At 34.2% G+C, this 18,370-nt stretch overlaps 2 protein-coding genes across 4 annotated transcripts in view; both read right to left on the bottom strand.

The window, feature by feature from the left end:
* The window catches only part of HLH4C (Helix loop helix protein 4C), a 110,713-nt gene extending 93,530 nt beyond the window's left edge, over positions 1-17,183 (bottom strand). For 2 of the 3 annotated variants that reach the window (XM_065349660.1, XM_065349659.1), the window contains exon 1: positions 16,618-17,182. In XM_065349660.1, coding sequence (XP_065205732.1) covers positions 16,618-16,968 — 351 coding nt within the window. In that variant the 5' untranslated portion in view covers positions 16,969-17,182. Of the gene's footprint in view, positions 1-11,866; positions 12,005-12,180; positions 12,281-16,617 lie in introns of those variants that run through there. The other variant, XR_010556882.1, reaches the window with a different exon arrangement.
* Positions 975-10,577, bottom strand: LOC135835413 (uncharacterized). The gene is made up of 5 exons (XM_065349654.1): positions 10,060-10,577; positions 9,745-9,849; positions 9,296-9,635; positions 9,031-9,198; positions 975-5,908 (listed from the first exon to the last, which is right to left on the bottom strand). The coding sequence occupies exons 1-5, from the start codon at positions 10,065-10,067 to the stop codon at positions 5,300-5,302; spliced, it is 1,230 nt and encodes a 409-aa protein (XP_065205726.1). The 5' UTR covers positions 10,068-10,577; the 3' UTR covers positions 975-5,299.
* Positions 17,184-18,370: the final 1,187 nt, after the last annotated feature.

Genomic DNA, 18,370 nt, shown 5'->3' with positions numbered 1-18,370 from the left:
CTGGTGGGCATAGACGTCAGGGGATATTTTTTTTCATCAAAAAACAATTTTAAAAAACGTGTTTAAGAACGATTTTTATGTGAAAAATTTCTTCAATTCAACTTTGGATCATTCTGGAGCCTCCAGTGATTTTTCAATTTTCTCCAGAAGCTTTGAATCACTCTGGAAAGGCCAAAAATGAACTTTCTCATCTACAATATTTTGGTCAGTGCTTATTGGATACCCTCTCGACCGTTTTAAGTGTTATCGCCAAATTCCAGGAGTGCCAATTCGAAAGATAAATTCCAAAAAAAACGAAAAAATCACATTTTCAAAGCAGATATTATCGAGCAGGTTTTTTGGCAACATATCGTCTGACTAGTGCACACGATCATTCGACTCGAAAACAATCGCAATGGACCCTCGACCCTCTTCCTCCCAAAACCTTACTAATGTTTGAAATTCTTTCCATCAAATTCCAAGCACCTCGTATAGGGCAAACTAACCCAGAGGCACAATTCATCGCCTCACACACGTGAAGTAGGTATGTTACGATCGAATCAATTTTGTTTTCAAACAACGATGACGAAATAATCTCACTTATTGGATCACGGTACCGAAATTCATTCATCATACCTACGTGGAAAGAAATCTGCTACGATGTTTCTCGATCTCGACTCTCGAGCTCGAGTTAATTACAAGCATACCATCATCATTCATGTGCACGCTATTCATGCACCACACACAAACAAACGGTATCTTAGATCAAAGCAGGTATCTTGTATTCTCTCGCACACACTCCTAAGAGAACTCACGCTGAACCAGTATTATAGTTGAGTTCGTTATCTATTCGCGAAGCCAACAAAAAATACGTGAGTGAGGTCATGAGCAAACAAAGTCGTTGGCCTTTACGTAGTAGTAAACATAAGAGTACGAATTCCCCAATACAATTAACATATACGTAGTACCTACACAGCAATGCACACACACATAGACACAAATTCTCAAACGAATTTATTAATGTAGGTACGGTACATCGGTACAACAAACAGATCATCATAATGAGATCTCGTACTTATTCTTATACTTACAATATAAACATTAACGTTAGAAAATCTTATAACCTGAGAAAATCACATCAAGCTGTGTATCAAGTATGCCATACGTAGCAAAACATCGTATATGTACCTATTATCTTTACGTGCACGAGTTTCTTTCCATAAGGTTTTTAAAAAGGCACCATTTTTTTGTTTTCATTTACTCGAAATACATACCTAAGTAAAGTACTAGGTATTCCACGCCATTTTTCTATTACAATAGGTTAACGTGACTATGTATCGTAAATCACTGCGAATTGCACGTTATTGTATAATAAAATTCTATAATACGAAATTATTGCGGTTTTTATACCTTTGCCGAGCTCAAGTAAAGACTAGGTACACAAGTTTAGAAAGGTAAGGAGCTGGTACGACGGATGCGAAAATTTTACTCTCTTATGTGGGCGTTGTCTTAACGGTAGGTAGGTAGGTAATATTGGTACTCGTCGTATTATCAAGTTCACATGAAGGAAATATTATTACGTTTTCAGAATGTTTATTGCGAATATATGTTTCAGCCTTTCAACGCATCGAGATTTGAAAAAAAAAAATTATAAAAATAGTCTACATGAAGGATAGTGAATGAAAATATCGTAAGTAAGGTTAAGCCATTTTTTCTCTTTCTCATTTTTTAGTGACTAATTTTTTTTTGTTTTTTGATAAAATTTGGTTTTTACAAATACATTTTTTTCATTTTTGTCAAAAAAGTTGACCCAATCTCAAGAATACTACTATCATCGCCGACGCTGATATCAAAATGCGACCAAAAACAATGTTTTCCGTGTTTGCAAAACAAGATATAGGCCATTGGACTTTTTTAAAATCTATCATGTACAGTTTTTTTTGGCTATTTTTAGCAAATTCCAAATCCTTTACGACTAATTTTTAAAAAATTAAATAAAATATTGGGGGTCATTCCTGGTCATTCCACGTCAATTGGACCAAGAAGTGGTAGGGGGTACGGCGATTTTTTGGAAATTTCTCCTGTGGAAAGACCTTTCGAAGGGATGACCAATGGCGCAAATCGCAGCCCTTCAGCCCATTTTTAAAGGCAAGCAGGGGGTGTCAAAGTTTTCAGTGAACCTAAAATACCATCCATTTCAGCAGTGGATTACTCGATAACCGCGATACCTACCAAATTGGAACTTTTTCCAATAATTAGGGGTTTTGAAAGGCTTTTTGTTGATATCATAAAAATCAGCGTTGCCACTTTTTTTCGTACAGAAAATTAGCTCAAAAAGTTTCAAAACGTAATTTTCATATCGTTCCGACTCTCAAATATTCTGAAAAAAATATATTATGGACAACTTTTCATGCTGAACAACATATTAAAAAATTGGGATGGTACCATGTTGCAAATTCGATTTTAAAAAATTTAAAGTTTGCGAAAAAATGCGATTTTTTGATTTAAAAAATGAAAAAAGTTTTGATAGGTTAAGTTAACTCATTTTGACCCCTATTTTTGCGTATCTGTTGAAAAAGTTGAAAAACTCCTTTCACTTGAAATGAACTCCTCACAAAAAATCAAAATTCGAAAAGATTCAAAAAAGTGAACGAATGTTTATTTTTTGTTGTGAGTGTAATTTTTATCAACTTTTTCATGAAATACGTCAGAAAGAGGTCAAAATAAGACAACTGAATAAATTTAAACTTTTTTTGATGTTTGAAATTAAAAATTGAATTTTTTCGAATTTTGATTTTTTGTGAGTTCATTTCATCGAGTGAAATTGTTTTTAAATTTTTTTTCAACAGATATGTAAAAATAGGGGCCAAATGGGTAACTTCACCTATCAGAACTTTTTTTCATGTTTTAAATCAAAAAATCGCATTTTTTTCGCAAATTTTAAATTTTTTAAAATAAACTTTACAACATGTTGCCATCCTAATTTTTGAATATGTTGTTCAGCATGAAAAGTTGTCCATAATATATTTTTTTCAGAATTTTTGAGAGTCGGAACGATATGAAAACTACGTTTTGAAACTTTTTGAGCTAATTTTTTGTACGAAAAAAAGTGGCAACACTGATTTTTATGATATCACCAAAAAACCTTTCAAAACCGCTAACTATGGGGAAAAATTCCATTTTGGCAGGTATCGCGGTTACCGAGTAATCCACTGCTGAAATGTATGATATTTTAGGTTCATTGAAAACTTTGACATCCCCTGGCTGCCTTTAAAAATGGGCTAGAGGGCTGCGATTTGCGCCATTGGTCATTCTTTCGGAAGGTCTTTCCACAGAAGAAAATTCAAAAAAATCGCCGAACCCTCCTACCACTTCTTGATCTAATCTAACTGACGTGGAATGACCCTGTTGGCAAAAAATGTTTGATTTGTTTTGTTTTTTGTTTGGAACATGCCCAATTTTAAATCAGTGAATTTCCGAGTGTTCTAAACGAATTTAAAACGCGCTAAAAAATTAAATAATTTTAATAAAATTTAAAAATTGAAAATTTTACAACAAATTTTACTTTTTAAAATGAAATTTTGATTTGAAGGATCAAAAAATTTATATTGAAAATTTTAAATATTATATGTACTAATTTCATTACATCTTTTTGTACGAATATTTAGTTCAGCTAAAAGATAAAACATGAAGAAAATACAATTCATTAAATTTTGAAGAAGTTGTTTTTTTTCTCAAAAAAAGGCTATTTTTTTTTAGAAAATCGAAGTTGAAAACAAAAAATGTTTCAACCAAAGACTTTGGTTTCAACACACCCGAAACTGAAACCAAACCAAACCAAACCACCATCGTTTTTATCTCGAAGCCCAGAACAGAATATCTACGTATTTAAAAATTGAATTGAATTGAATGACTCTGAAATACTCCGGCATATAAACTTTCACCAATGCACTAAAGTCAAAAACACCACACAATAATGGACACTAGCGACTTAAGAGAACTTTCATGGATAGATTTTAAACTAGGTACTGATAGGACTATTAAAAAACTTAGAATTACTGCGGCATTCTTAATTACAAATTCATAGGTAGGTATAACCATATTAAAGCTCAAGGAAATTGAGAGTTGTACCACTTATGGAAATTATGACTACAAAATTGGTTAGCCTATATGTACATTTATGTTATGTACCTACGTTATTTTCATGTCATTCATACAATTCAAATTTATTCATTTTTTGGTGGCCAATTTTCATTTCTAGGTGTGATAAAAATACATTATGTGCGTTTAGATGTACCCTTAGATTATATTATAATACTAATGGTGGATGCATTTCCTTCTTTTTCTGAAATGAATTCAGCTAATATTTTGCTACATCGAATACTTGACATCACAGCTTTCAAAAAATAAACTTAGATAATTTCCCCACATTCAACTAAGTACGTTACGTCTTAAACGAGATAACGTCGATATCAATGAATACAGGGAAATCGTATTAAATTAATAAAACTAAATTAGCACAAAAATCATGGCACGTAAATTAAATGCACACATCTGTGATTCTTATCCCAATTTCTTAGTCAAAGGTAAGTTCCCAATTCGCATAAATTACCCAAACGTCATCTCCGGACAGAGATAATAATATCGATATGATACGAAACAAACGAATTAATTTAAACTAATTTATCCAATCATACAATCAATCAACGCAGAATATCAACGTCGTACGTCCTTGTACTTGTCAAGAATCAAGAAACCGTGTTAGTATATCTATGGTTGCGATAGATTACCATACAGGCGATCACACAAATAGATACAGATAGAGACAGACGCATCCATATTATCAAATTAATCTAAAGCGAAAAGTTCATTCGAAAAGCTGTATGGAAAATCACAGCGCCATCTTCGAGACGATCAGCATGTTTAAAATTACGAACGATAGGCCAGTCTGAGGAATGTGGATGCAGAGCATAAACGATTAAGTACAAGAGCATACAATGAATTTCATTTTTCAATGAGGTATATTTTTGACCTCGCGTGCATCTCTTTGTTAATAAGCGACCGGAGAGACTTTTAGGCAAGTGTTTGGGTGAAACGATGAATGGAATTTTTCCAGGTACCGCACAACACATACACGTGCAACGTGCATGGTTGGTTACTGGTTGGGTATGGTACACTTTCGTTGAAAAGAATCCACTAGGTATATACAGGTATGGGATCTAGCGTAAGGGAATCTCGATTGATTTTAAAAATAGAGATAAGTTCACAGATAAGGTAACAATAAAAATCGTAATCGTAACGTACGAGAAAAGGGAAAACATCACAGATCCGAGTCGTCTTCGGCATCATCGTTGTCTTCGATAATCAAGCCGTTCTTTTTATTCTGTCTAATTACTTTAAGCCTTTCGGCAATAATCAACTGGTGTATTTTAGCTTGCAATTCGAGCGCGTTTTCCAAAGGAAGCTGTTTCAACTGGATACCGACGTTTTTGCCGAATATATCGAATTCGTCCATTTGCCCCAAGGACGTATCGACGACTCCTCCACGGAACGAATTTTTATTCTGGTCCGAACTCGTCCTTCGAAACGTAGACGACTCGAAAGGCGCGTTAGAACTTGATACCGGACTCTTGTTCGTGGAAAAATACGAACGAGGGGTTCCAACTTCGGCCACTAGGTTTGAAAATGTTAAAGAATGTGCCGTAGAGGATGCTGGTTCGTCTTCAAAAGGCGCCGAACACCTTGATGCGATCTCAGTTTCCGAGTCTTCGTCTTTGGATTCCTCTTTTATTTGATGATTCGTATAGGACTCGTCGTCGCATGCTTGAAATGAGACCGTTAATAAATCATGAGGGGAGTCTTGCGTTTCCAGGAATTCTTCATTGTCGAACGACTGCTCGTATTCGTCATCGACCGCGTCCAAAGATACCTGAACATGAACAAAAAGCAAAGTAATATGTCAAAAAAAAGAACTCGTGAACAGATCACAGCTATAGGGATAACAATACATCTGTAAAGTATTAAAATCTCATAGGTTAACGAACTACCCTAACCGCTTTCTAGTTTCTACTTCCCTCGTAACATAATACCTATGTGTGGTCTGAACGAGAAAGTTTTTTCCTAAAAAAAAAATAAATAAAAAAAACTGACACTTGAACCACCTTCGCTTCGATACCGTATACCTGCTTCTTATTTATGTACATTGAGAGCATCGTGACCTATAGTCATTCAACTTCCATTTTCGTCATTTTTATTTACCGTATATACCTTTTTTTTAAAATAATAAACAAGATAACGGTTAATTATACGTATCTAATTGGAAAAAAAATTAACACGACTTAAAAATAACTTGTTAATTTTTATCCACGAGACAATGTTTTGAATTATCTTTACGTATTTCGCCGACGACGGACGTGGACGCCGCGCATTTGACCCTTTTTTCTCCTCTCTTATCATTGTAAAAAAAAAAGAAAAAACGTGTAAACGCGAGAATTGCAAACACATTAATGTTTTTATCGCAGGTTACGAACTTTACCGCTGATTATTACGGAAATACGAGTAGGTATACTTCCAAATGGTGTAATTTAATAGCGTGTGAGGTACCTATACCTACCTATGTATGTATATTTCATTCAACGATTAATTTAATCGTTCGATAATGAAAATTGGAAGAAAAAATTCCACCAAGGGGTGTAGGTATTAGGTAACCTGATACGCCATTCACCGGTAATTTTCCATGCATTTTTTCATGATCCTAGGAATATTTAGGTAACTACTCCATAGGTCGAAAAAAAAATACTCGAATGTATAAAACAGTCAATCTTAAATTTACAATCCAGGCAGGCAAGCTGCATAAAAAATTCATACTTTAATGGTCACCATTTCTCTGGTCTGGTCTTAAAAAGGATACGAGGTTCAAGGCTGTAACATTTTGTGCAGAATTCGAAACCTTCATAAAATATCGAAAGTAAAACCATGCTGTTTTACTTTGAGGTGATAAAAATTTATCTACGAGTTGTTTTATCATCCACTGAGATAAATTTTTAGCATTACGGTGACACTAAAAACAAAATTGAGAAGTAAAAGAAATTATAAAAGGTTAAATAAATTGGTGCCTTCATTCTTGCAGAATTCGATGTTGGGGTAAAAAATATGGGAAGAGTGACTAGTCTATCATAGCAGTAGTGAACTCGGATTTTCAGGTGTATCATTCATTGTAGTGGTAGGTAATGGTATGAAAAAATCAAGATGAACCTAATAAATTCACTCTTGAGTAATGTAGTCCAATTTACTTGAATTCCTATGACGATGTAAGTATTTCTAAACGAGATTAAAAATTTGCTGAAATTGCAAACTCTCGTGCTCGTAATAGAAATAAAAAGAAAAACTGAACATAGGCGTATTGATTTTCTTCAAATTGAGTAAAATAAACAAATAAATAAAATAAAAATCAAAAATCCAGAAATAAACATGGGTCATTCCACGTCAATTGGACCAAGAAGTAGTATTGAGGGGGGGGGGTAGTAGATCGGCGCTTTTTTTGAAATTTTTCCTGTGGATAGACCTTCCGAGGGGACGACCAATGGCGCAAATCGCAGCCCTCTAGCACTTTTTTAAAGGCTGCTAGGGGGTGTCAAAGTTTTCAGTGAACTTGAAATATCATCCATTTCAGCAGTAAATGACTCGATAACCACGATATCTACCAAAATGGAACTTTTTCCAATAATTAGGGGTTTTGAAAGGCTTTTTGGTGATATCATAAAAATCAGTGTTACCACTTTTTTTCGTATAAAAAATTAGCTCAAAAAGTTTCAAAACGTAGTTTTCATATCGTTCCGACTCTCAAAAATTCTGAAAAAAATATATTAAAGACAACTTTTCATGCTGAACAACATAATATTAAAAAATTAGGATGATAACATGTTACAAAGTTTATTTAAAAAAATTGAAAGTTTGCGAAAAAATGCGATTTTTTGATTTAAAACATGAAAAAAAGTTTTGATAGGTGAAGTTGACCCATTTGACCCCTATTTTTACATATCTGTTGAAAAAATATTTAAAAATCCTTTCACTCGATGAAATGAACTCCTCACAAAAAAATCAAAATTCGACAAAATTCAATTTTCAATTTTAAATATCAAAAAAAGTTGAAATTTATTTAGTTGTCTTATTTTGACCTCTTTCTGACGTATTTCATGAAAAAGTTGATAAAAATTACACTCACAACAAAAAAATGAAAATTCGTTCATTTTTTGAATCTTTTCAAATTTTGATTTTTTTCTGAGGAGATCAGTTCATCGAGTGAAAGGGGTTTTTCAACTTTTTCAACAGATACGTAAAAATAGGGATCAAATGGGTCAACTTCACCTATCAAAACTTTTTTTCCCGTTTTAAATTTAAAAAATCGCATTTTTTCGCAAACTTTAAATTTTTTAAAATCGACTTTGCAACATGGTACCATCCCAATTTTTTAATATGTTGTTCAGCATGAAAAGTTGTCCGTAATATATTTTTTTCAGAATTTTTGAGAGTCGGAACGATATGAAAACGACGTTTTGAAACTTTTTGAGCTAATTTTTTGTACGAAAAAAAGTGGCAACACTGATTTTTATGATGCCACCAAAAAGCCTCTCAAAACCACTGATTATTGGAAAAAGTTCCATTTTGGTAGGTATCGCGGTTATCGAGTAATCCACTGCTGAAATGGATGATATTTTAAGTTCACTGAAAACTTTGACACCCCCTGGCTGCCTTTAAAAATGGCTAGAAGGCTGCGATTTGCGCCATTGGTCATCCCTTCGGAAGGTCTTTCCACAGGGAAAATTTCAAAAAAATCGCCGTACCCCCTACCACTTCTTGGTCCAATTCCCACATGCCAACTTCGAAGAGTTTGCAACAATTATAATGGATTTAATTCAAAAATCAACATTATCAAGAAACATCATTTAAATTTATCGCATGCACGACATAGAAACACAATGAAAATATAATTGGATAAGTATAATTTACTGAAGGTATAAAACATTCAACATTTTGTTCTGCTGACAATACCTGTTCAACGCGACGTCGCTTGTTTCGCTGACCAATCGTATTTCCTCTCGATTTAGATACAGCGGATGAAGATCCCGATTTGTCCATATCACCCACTTGTGCACATTCTTTGACGACGCTATCCAATAATTCCTTGAGTGCGACATAATTTTCAAAAAATAAGTTCACCTATAGAAAAAAACAGAACATACATTTGCATAGAAACTCAAAATTTTGGTTATTTAAGCTCTAAATTAATTAATAAACTAATCATTCAAATGCCTACCTCTTCCTGGTTAAAATGCTTGACTCCATCGGCAGATGTTTTTGGAGGCGTACGAAGAGATATATTATGTCTGGATAGAAACGAATCAATCCAATCCCTACCCACTGATTTTTTCGCCGAGCTGAATCTATGCTCTATGCCTTTTTTTTCAGCAAATCGATAAATCAAAGGTCCTAGTTTACATTTGGGAATTCCACCAAAATTTTCATCGAGATCTTTGATAAATTGAGCAATTTCTTTCTCTTGAGAATCTTCAAATGCTTTTCTAAAACGTCCTAATGATTCGCTGGTACTGTTGCTACGAATGTGTCTTCGCATTGTTGATTCTTTCACACCTAATCTACATGTACGTAGAACAATCAAACGGAGTAATAGATAGGTAATTCTTTATCAAGAAATATTTTTCATATCTAGATAGGTACATATGAAAAATGAATCCTATCACTAACTTTGTAGCGGCTCCGCGCAAAGAGCAACCTTCAGCAAGTAACTTCTTCGCGTTTTCCAGCTGCTTTGCTGTGAATGGTTTACGGTCAGTGGTTCGAACACGTTTTCTGTAAAGAAATTAAATATAATAGATAAATATATACGAGTAATATGTCTATCTCTGAAAAATAGTTGAAATAGTTCATAATCTTGCCCCTTTCAGATAACGTCATCTTGCCCCCAAAACAAATTTCTGTATATTTCATGTAATACGAGTGTATTCTCTCGTATAATTGAAATACTTAGTTGATTATCATATTAAATTAATGTTCACTTACTTCGCCATATTCACAAAATAGTCCTTCACTTTGTTTCACGATATTAAACTGTTAAAACTTCACTTTAGCATTAAAAATACGTGCAAGAGTGCAACTTTAATCATTTACCTACTGATAAGTAGTGGAGCTCGCAACGAAACTGGATGAAACATAACTCGTATCTTTATTTCTTATCACATTATTGGTAATTACTGGTAATTTCTCCTCTTTGAAAAATTACGGAAAGTCATCTTACCCTAGTGCGCCATTTTGCCCCCATTACTCTATCAACAATTCAACTTGAATCCAGGATATGGGGTAAATTAAAGCGAGGAAATCCTGACATAATTATTGTAAACCAAGTAAAATACCTGCTTTTATAATGGGTAAAAAAATGGAAAAAAAAAACAATGAAAGAATGGCTGATGGCGTCATTTATGATTATGATATGTTACCTACTCTTACTCGTATTTTACTTTGAGGAAAATGAAATACCTACATAAATGGAATTGGCATTTCCCCATTTTTCAATAATTTTAAATTTATTTAGGTAAAATAGGGTAAATATGAAAAAAAAAAAAAAAAAAAAAAAACTTTGAAAGTTACATATGTACCTAAGTATTTTTAAAAAAAATAACAATTCCGTAATTTCCAAAGCTTCGAATCTACATAGGTATAAAATAAAAAATACTCAGAATTTTCCACGTGTTTCTTGTTGAGAGGGAACCAAAAATTCGAGCCATTTATCGGTTACCTATAGCATATTTAAGTCATCTCAAGAATTTATGAACAAAAACGCTCGAAGCTGAAATTATTTCAACGATACTTCTCTCAGATGGGAACGGTACCACTCTGGGCTTCCGCAGGGAATAATTTTCTTTAGAAGTATGTAACAAAAATTATACCTATAATTTAGAACAAATTTGCATTATGAGAAGGAAGCAAATAGAGAAAAGAACGCTTGTACATTATTTTTTAGCATATCGAGATACCGATACCTTATACCTCTATCAAACCAGCAATCAAATTATTTCAACTTTTACATCACTCTCGAGTCTCTCGAGTTGATACGTTGGTATGAAAAAATAATCACTTGTAACCAGCGATTCTTTTTTAGCCGAATTTTCTGTATTATGCAAGGGAACATTTTTTATTAGGGAAAAACTAAAATTCAATAATTCATTTGCAGAGTATCCCCAGTATCATTTGTAACATGGGGAATAATTTCATTCTCATCTATATACAGGAAATGGAATAGTTTTAAAACTGACTGTCACGACGTAAGAATTTCCATCGTCATGGCGATTGCAAATGCTGTGCGCATCTGCTTTGCGCATCTGCTGTGTGCAGATGGCAGATTTTTCTTTATACCTAAATCTTTTTGAGACTTGAGAGTGAAATTTGAGGATGAAGAGTGAAGGCTCCTTCAACTTCAACTTCAACTTTGAACTTTCAATTTCTCAGGTAGTTTTAATACAGGGATACTAAACTTGGTAAGTATACCTATGTTCGTAATCGTAACCAGTTTTCCGCGATTCTAATACCACATTATCATTTTTAAAATTGTTTAATACTTAGATTTATGAACTATGAAGTAATAATGCCATAAGTTACCATTTTTCTCTCATTCCGTTTTCGTGTCATCATTCGAGCTGAATTGCTGGCAGATGAAGTAGCATGTTTCTTGGTCGACTTTTTCTTCGCCATGTATTTTTGTTTTGCAATCCTCCATTTTTTCCTTCTTTCTTCTATCACTCGTTTGGACTCTTTTTTGGGATGTTTCTCATTTTCTTCTTTTTTACAAGCGTATCGTTGTCTACGCTTTTCATTTTCTTCAGCTGCAGACTGCGGATCATCTCGTATTCGTTCACGTCGTTTCTTTTCGGATTCTCGTTTCCTACGTAACCGTTCCGATTTTGATAACGCCATTCAGTCTGATTGATAGATTAAAGCTTTAGAGGACCATCTAAAGTGGAAGAATAATTCATAGTTTAGATTTTTATGACTCTTCTGTTAGAAACTTTAGTTCGAACTGCCACGGCGAAAGAAACGAAAATGAAAATATTACGAGGTGATTTCGCAAAGGAGTAGAGTAAGTAAGCATTGAAATACAATTAATCATGTTGCAAAGTGGGTACTTACCTATTATTCAACGATATTCTGCGATGGAATTTCTTTATCAACGTTTCTCGGGGCAGTTGCCAAACTAATAACGTAACCACGACGGAGGAAACACAACAAACTGAAAAGAACACAAAGAACACTAACTTGACAATTTCACATTCACAGATAAGCATCATTACGCTGACTTATCAAATCAACGCGGCCACTGAGTTGCCAGTTTGCCAAGACGTTGGAACATAAAATTGGTATTTTTAACATAACCAGATGGCGCTGCTGAAATGGTGATTTATGGAGTTGAAAGTTCTTTTTGCGATTTTTGCATCATTTTTGATTATTTTTTTCTATCATTTCATTTTTCGACCAGTGTTTACATTAATTTACAAAATTTAAATATTATATTTTGAATTATTAGCTACGAAGCATAGGGTGCCCAAAAATATCGAGTACCTAGTACCTACCCCAAACAGAAAGTGTTCTATTAAAATTTTAATTTTTAAAGATGTAGGTTGGCAACGTGAAATACATATGATGCATATGAGCATATGATTGGTGGAATGTTTTCGTCTCAATCCAATAACCAATCATATGCAGTATCTTTTTTAATCATTCGACTGTGACCAGCTGAAACATTTGGAAGAAATCTTTTTTGGGGGTACTTGATACTTCTGAGCACCCTATACTCTACCAAGTGGCAAGTGGGGGGAGGGGGAGAGGTAAAATTTTCAATGATCACATATTCGCCGGTTTTGGGGGGAGGGGGGGCTTTTAACTTCCCGGATTCAGATTTTCATTCAAGGTTAGTACAACACGGTGGCGTACATGCCAAAAGTGGAACTAAATTCTTAAAAAATCATATTCAATTTTTTCACTGAAGCAAAAAAATATTTCGAACTCTTCCTGTTCCTACACAAGTAAGAAGGAAAGACAATTATGTGACTTTGAATAGGTCCTCTCTGGCCCCTTTGTACCCATTAAAAAAAAAATCAAAAACCATATTTTTCGTGACCAAGACTTGTAAATTTAGGTACCCAAAAGTAATTTTACAAAGCTATTTATATGTATAAAGAGAAAAGAGATACAAAAGGCCAAGTACAAAATTGCAACCTTCCAAGTCTGTTTGAGTGTTTGAGAACCGTACAAAAATTCCTTAGGGGACAAAAAACTGAAAATCGCCACTTCTTTTCCCATCATTAATTGTTCGAAAAAAACCACCAATTGGTGATTCAAGTCCATTAAACGTACCTTATCTATTGACATTGAAATTTGAATACATCACAATATTCAATTTTTTCACAGGAAAATCCGGCTAAAAACGTTTGTTCAATACGAGTTCACGTACATGACATTGAAATAATTCTATTTGCATGAAGACCGCACTAAGTTCACACTCGACCGATTGGAACTATTGCTATATAATACGTTAGGTTAGGTATTAATAATAATAGTAACTTGAGGAAAAAAACCACATAATGGGCGAGCAAAATTTCATAACGTGTAATTTGGCGTATCAATATTAGATGGCGAAAATTACTCCAACAGAACAGAGGTACCTAGGTAGGTACATAATGCGATGATGAGGAAAATCTATAAAATTATAGGGTCTCGGTTGAAATTACTCACTTAGAGGCACAAGTAGAAAAAAAGTGCAAAGATAAGATCGATTTACGAATACCAACGTACGTTTATAGTTATTCGGAGTATTACATTTGACAGGTTTCATATTCATATTCATAATTGTAGAGGTACAGCATGTCTCAAAAAGTTCTAAAGAGTCTTCTTCGACAATTAAGGAAAACCGGGTGATTCTAAATTTGACAATAAATTATGGTTGCAAAAATTGGCAAATTTTATGATGTATTGGCAAAAAATTAGATATAGGTATTTTTCGTATTTTTTTTTTTTTTTAAGTGAGACTTATCTTATGGATTTTTTAGGTAAAAGAAAACGAGACTCTTCAATTGCTAAAAAGCTGGAATTTTTGGAAATTTTAGGCAAAAACCAAGACTGATAATTTTGAGAGAAAAAGCAAAGTTTCTCACAATTGGCAAAAAAATGATACTTTTTCATTTGTTAAAAATGGGAGACTTTTTTCAATTCATTGGGGTTAAAAAGCGAGACTTTTCAGAATTTCTTGACAAATTAAAACCGTCATTTTTGGACAACTTTTGGGGGAAAAAATGAAGTCTTTTTTAGACTTTTAGAATTTTTTTACAAATTAAAACCGTAATTTTTGGGCAACTTTTAAAAAAAAATAAAGACTTTAAAATTTTCAAAAATTTTTACTTTTTTTAATTTTTTGGTTAAAAAACGAGACTTTTTAGCATTTTTTGACAAAAAAAGTCACTTTTGAACAATATTACAAAAAAAATTGAGGCTTTTTTGGAATTTTTCGCAAAAAAGCGACAATTTTTAGCAAGAAACTAAACTATTTGACAACTTTCTCTCACTATGGGAGCTTTTTTGTAAAATCAAATTCTGAGGTTTTTCATTTTTGGGGCATCTCATCTTATACATAATGTACCTACTATACCTACCTATATTATTATTGGCTAATAGAAAACCCTCTCATCAAAATCTTTTTTCTGAACAAAATCCAATCAAATAATCAACAAATTGTTCAAAAATTATTAGAATTCTCGAAATGTTTTACAATTTGCAGGTACCTACGTGAACACCTCGACGAAAATTTAAATTAAACACCATTCCATCGATCCTTCACCTTGAAACGAGCTGTACCAACTTTGATAGGTAACATATTTCGTAGTATTCATTATAAGGTAAAATAAGAGAGTAATTTTCATTACGGTAATCCGGTCTCGTTACCAGGCCAATACACCTGCCTGTCAGTCTGTCTCTACTCACCAGACACCATGGTCTCAAGTCTGCGCTGTGTGTGAGCTGTGAGCCACCACGTGGCCGTTATTCATTGCCTAACACACGAGGTTAGGTTATCCGATCTTGTACCTCAACATCAACAGTTTCCGAAGCAGGTATTTACGGTACGGTGGCGAAGAAGGCGGTTGCAAGAATGAAAATATACCTCCAATTACACAAATTGGATGTGTAGTTGTAAAAATTTTATAGCGAATTTAAACCAACATTGAGCAACGCGAGCGAGCACGCAGCACTAAGGCTCTATATAAAGTGGGTGAGCGCATCGGCCATTTTGTTCCCTGAGTGATAACGGACTAGTAAGTATAGATACAATTTCTCACGTAAAAAATGCAATTTTCTCGATAGTTCGCGAGTCCGGGTGAACTTACGTGTAGTCTCAAATTAAAGACAATAAAATTTCCTATCGATCGATGTTAAATTTTGATCATTTCATGAAAAAATAACGACTTTATGAATAGGTACTTCAATTTTACTGATTTCTGCGTACTACGTACGTCGTCTTTAAACTAAAAATACTCGAAATTTTCAGTGGACGCATAGGTATTTTAATACAGCAAAATGTTCGTAATTGTATCCTTTTTAAAATGGTTGTTTACCGAAAGCTCTACATGCAACCGTTCAAAAGTTTTCGAAGTTGAAAGTTGGGAAAACAAGCTGCGGATGGTAAGTACTGAACTTTGAACTAATATTACTCGAAATTTTCAGTGGACACGTAGGTATTTTAATACATCAAAATGTTCGTAATTGTATCCTTTTTAAAATGGTTGTTTACCGAAAGCTCTACCTTCAACCGTTCAAAAGTTTTTGAAGTTCAAAGTTGCGGAAAGTGGCCAAATTGTGTTATCACTGTTATCAGTCACTTAGTTTTGATCAGTATTTTACTTTCCGCAACTTTGATCTTCAAGATCTTTTGAACGATGAGAGGTAGAACTTTCGTTATAAGCTCATTTTAAAGACGATAAAATTACGAACATTTTGCTGTATTAAAATATCCATGTGTCCGTTGAAAATTTTGAGTAAAATTTGTTCAAAGTCAAATACTTACTGCCCGAGTGCCCGCAGCTGATTTTCGCAACTTTCAACTTCGAAAACTTTTGAACGGTTGCATGTAGAGCTTTCGGTAATAGCTCATTTTAAAGAGGATAAAATAACGAACATTTTACTGTAATAAAATACCTATGTGTCCACTGAAAATTTCGAGTATTTTTACTTTAAAGATGACGTACGTAGTATGCAAAAATCAGTAAAATAGAAATATTCATAAAATCGTTATTTTTACGCGAAATGATCAAAATTTAACATCAATCGATAGGGAATTTTATTGTCTTTAATTTAAGACTGCATAACAGTTCACCCAAACTCGCGAACAATTTAAAAAATTGCATTTTTTACATAAGAAATTGTATGCATAATTACTGGTTCGTTATCACTTCAGGGAACAAAATGGTGGATGCGCTCACCTGGTTTATATAGAGCCCTAGCAGCACACGTGGGAGTAAATAGGTACAGATACAACTTAGGTAGGTAGATAGAGATTACAAAACTGCCTATTAAACTCACCAAATTGGCGGGAAATTGCTTCTTTCTGACAACTTTACGTAGAAATTGATCGGCTGTTTTGAACCACGGTATATTACAAACGTAATTCACGTGTTTACCACCGACGAGCTTCTTTTTTTCACGTATCTTCTTCATCTCGTTGATATACGTATTACGTATAATGCGTATTTTACACTTCACATCGTTCGGATGTAAATCGCTCAAACCCATGTTACGTACGATATCTTCGACGGCTGCGTCGCGGGCGACTCTGCTTTTATAATTTTCATTATTCACGTCCCATAAACACGTGTGTTTGGCGTACTCCTGAACGAATTTGGTCGTAGTTGCGGCATCCCATTTTTTGATCATGATTTCGAGCGAGCAAATTCGCGAAAATTCACCGGCAACAAACCGAACTCTCGAAAAAACGTGAAACGAACGCTATTTTATCGCTATTCACAACTGCGTTAATTTTTCAACTGCGTAACTATTCTCGTTCCGTAACTACTTGGCAACGTTATTGCTCGCTTATGCAACGAGACTCAGTTCTGCCAACTTGCTTTCAAGGATTATTTCAACGGACGGTGTAAAAATAAAAAACTAATGCGTCGGTTTTACCTACGATTTTACGTCAATACCGAGCATAGCTAGTCGGCGTCGTTGGTTCTTTTTTGCACGTACTGTATTGTTTATGTGAAGGAAAATTATCGATACTGGTATTCGTACAGCATGTATCGGTTGTATTCAGTTGGGAAATTCCTCGCGAAAGGGTTTCCTTTTTCTTTGAGAGGTGGTGAGCTGGTTTTATGGGGCTTTGGAGCTTTTGTGTGAGGCTACAACGAGGTAACGCCAGACTAACGAACGTAGCAGAAGCAGCAATGTGAATTGGACGTGGTCTGCAAAAATGTTGAATGGGGCAATCGGGCAAGATTTTTTTGAAATTCTAAAAATTGTGCAATGGAGCTGTCAAAGCACCCACATAGAATTGGAACAAAATTGACAGTGGGTCATTCCACGACAATTGGACCAAGAAGTGGTAGGGGGTTCGGCGATTTTTTTGAAATTTTTCTTGTGGAAAGACCTTCCGAAGGGATGACCAATGGCGCAAATCGCAGCCCTCTAGCCCATTTTTAAAGGCAGCCAGGGGGTGTCAAAGTTTTCAGTGAACCTAAAATATCATCCATTTCAGCAGTGGATTACTCGATAACCGCGATACCTACCAAAATGGAACTTTTCCAATAATTAGGGGTTTTGAGAGGCTTTTTGGCGATATCATAAAAATCAGTGTTGCCACTTTTTTTCGTACAGAAAATTAGCTCAAAAAGTTTCGAAACGTAATTTTCATACCGTTCCGACTCTCAAAAATTCTGAAAAAATATATTATAAACAACTTTTCATGCTGAACAACATATTAAGAAATTGGGATGGTACCATGTTGCAAAGTTGATTGAGAAAAAATGCGATTTTTTGATTTGAAAGATGAAAAAAAGTTTTGATAGGTGAAGTTGACCCATTTGATTCCTATTTTTACGTATCTGTTGAAAAAGTTGAAAATCCCCTTTCACTCGATGAAATGAACTCTACACATAAAGTGAACTTACGTAGGAAAATCATCAAATAAAAATTAACATGGAAAATAGGTACCTATGAAAATTTGAGATTTCACTATTTTTCATAGGTACGTATGTCTTGGGAAAAGAGAAGTGGTGCCTGAAGCGAAGGTTAATTTTTGAATTAATTTATACCTACTTGATAAAGCAGAATTTCTCAA

This window comes from Planococcus citri, chromosome 2 (genome assembly GCF_950023065.1).
Source record: "Planococcus citri chromosome 2, ihPlaCitr1.1, whole genome shotgun sequence".
Lineage (NCBI taxonomy): Eukaryota > Metazoa > Arthropoda > Insecta > Hemiptera > Pseudococcidae > Planococcus > Planococcus citri.
Note: the sequence above shows the minus strand (reverse complement) of the source record. Positions and strands in the feature narration are given on the sequence as shown.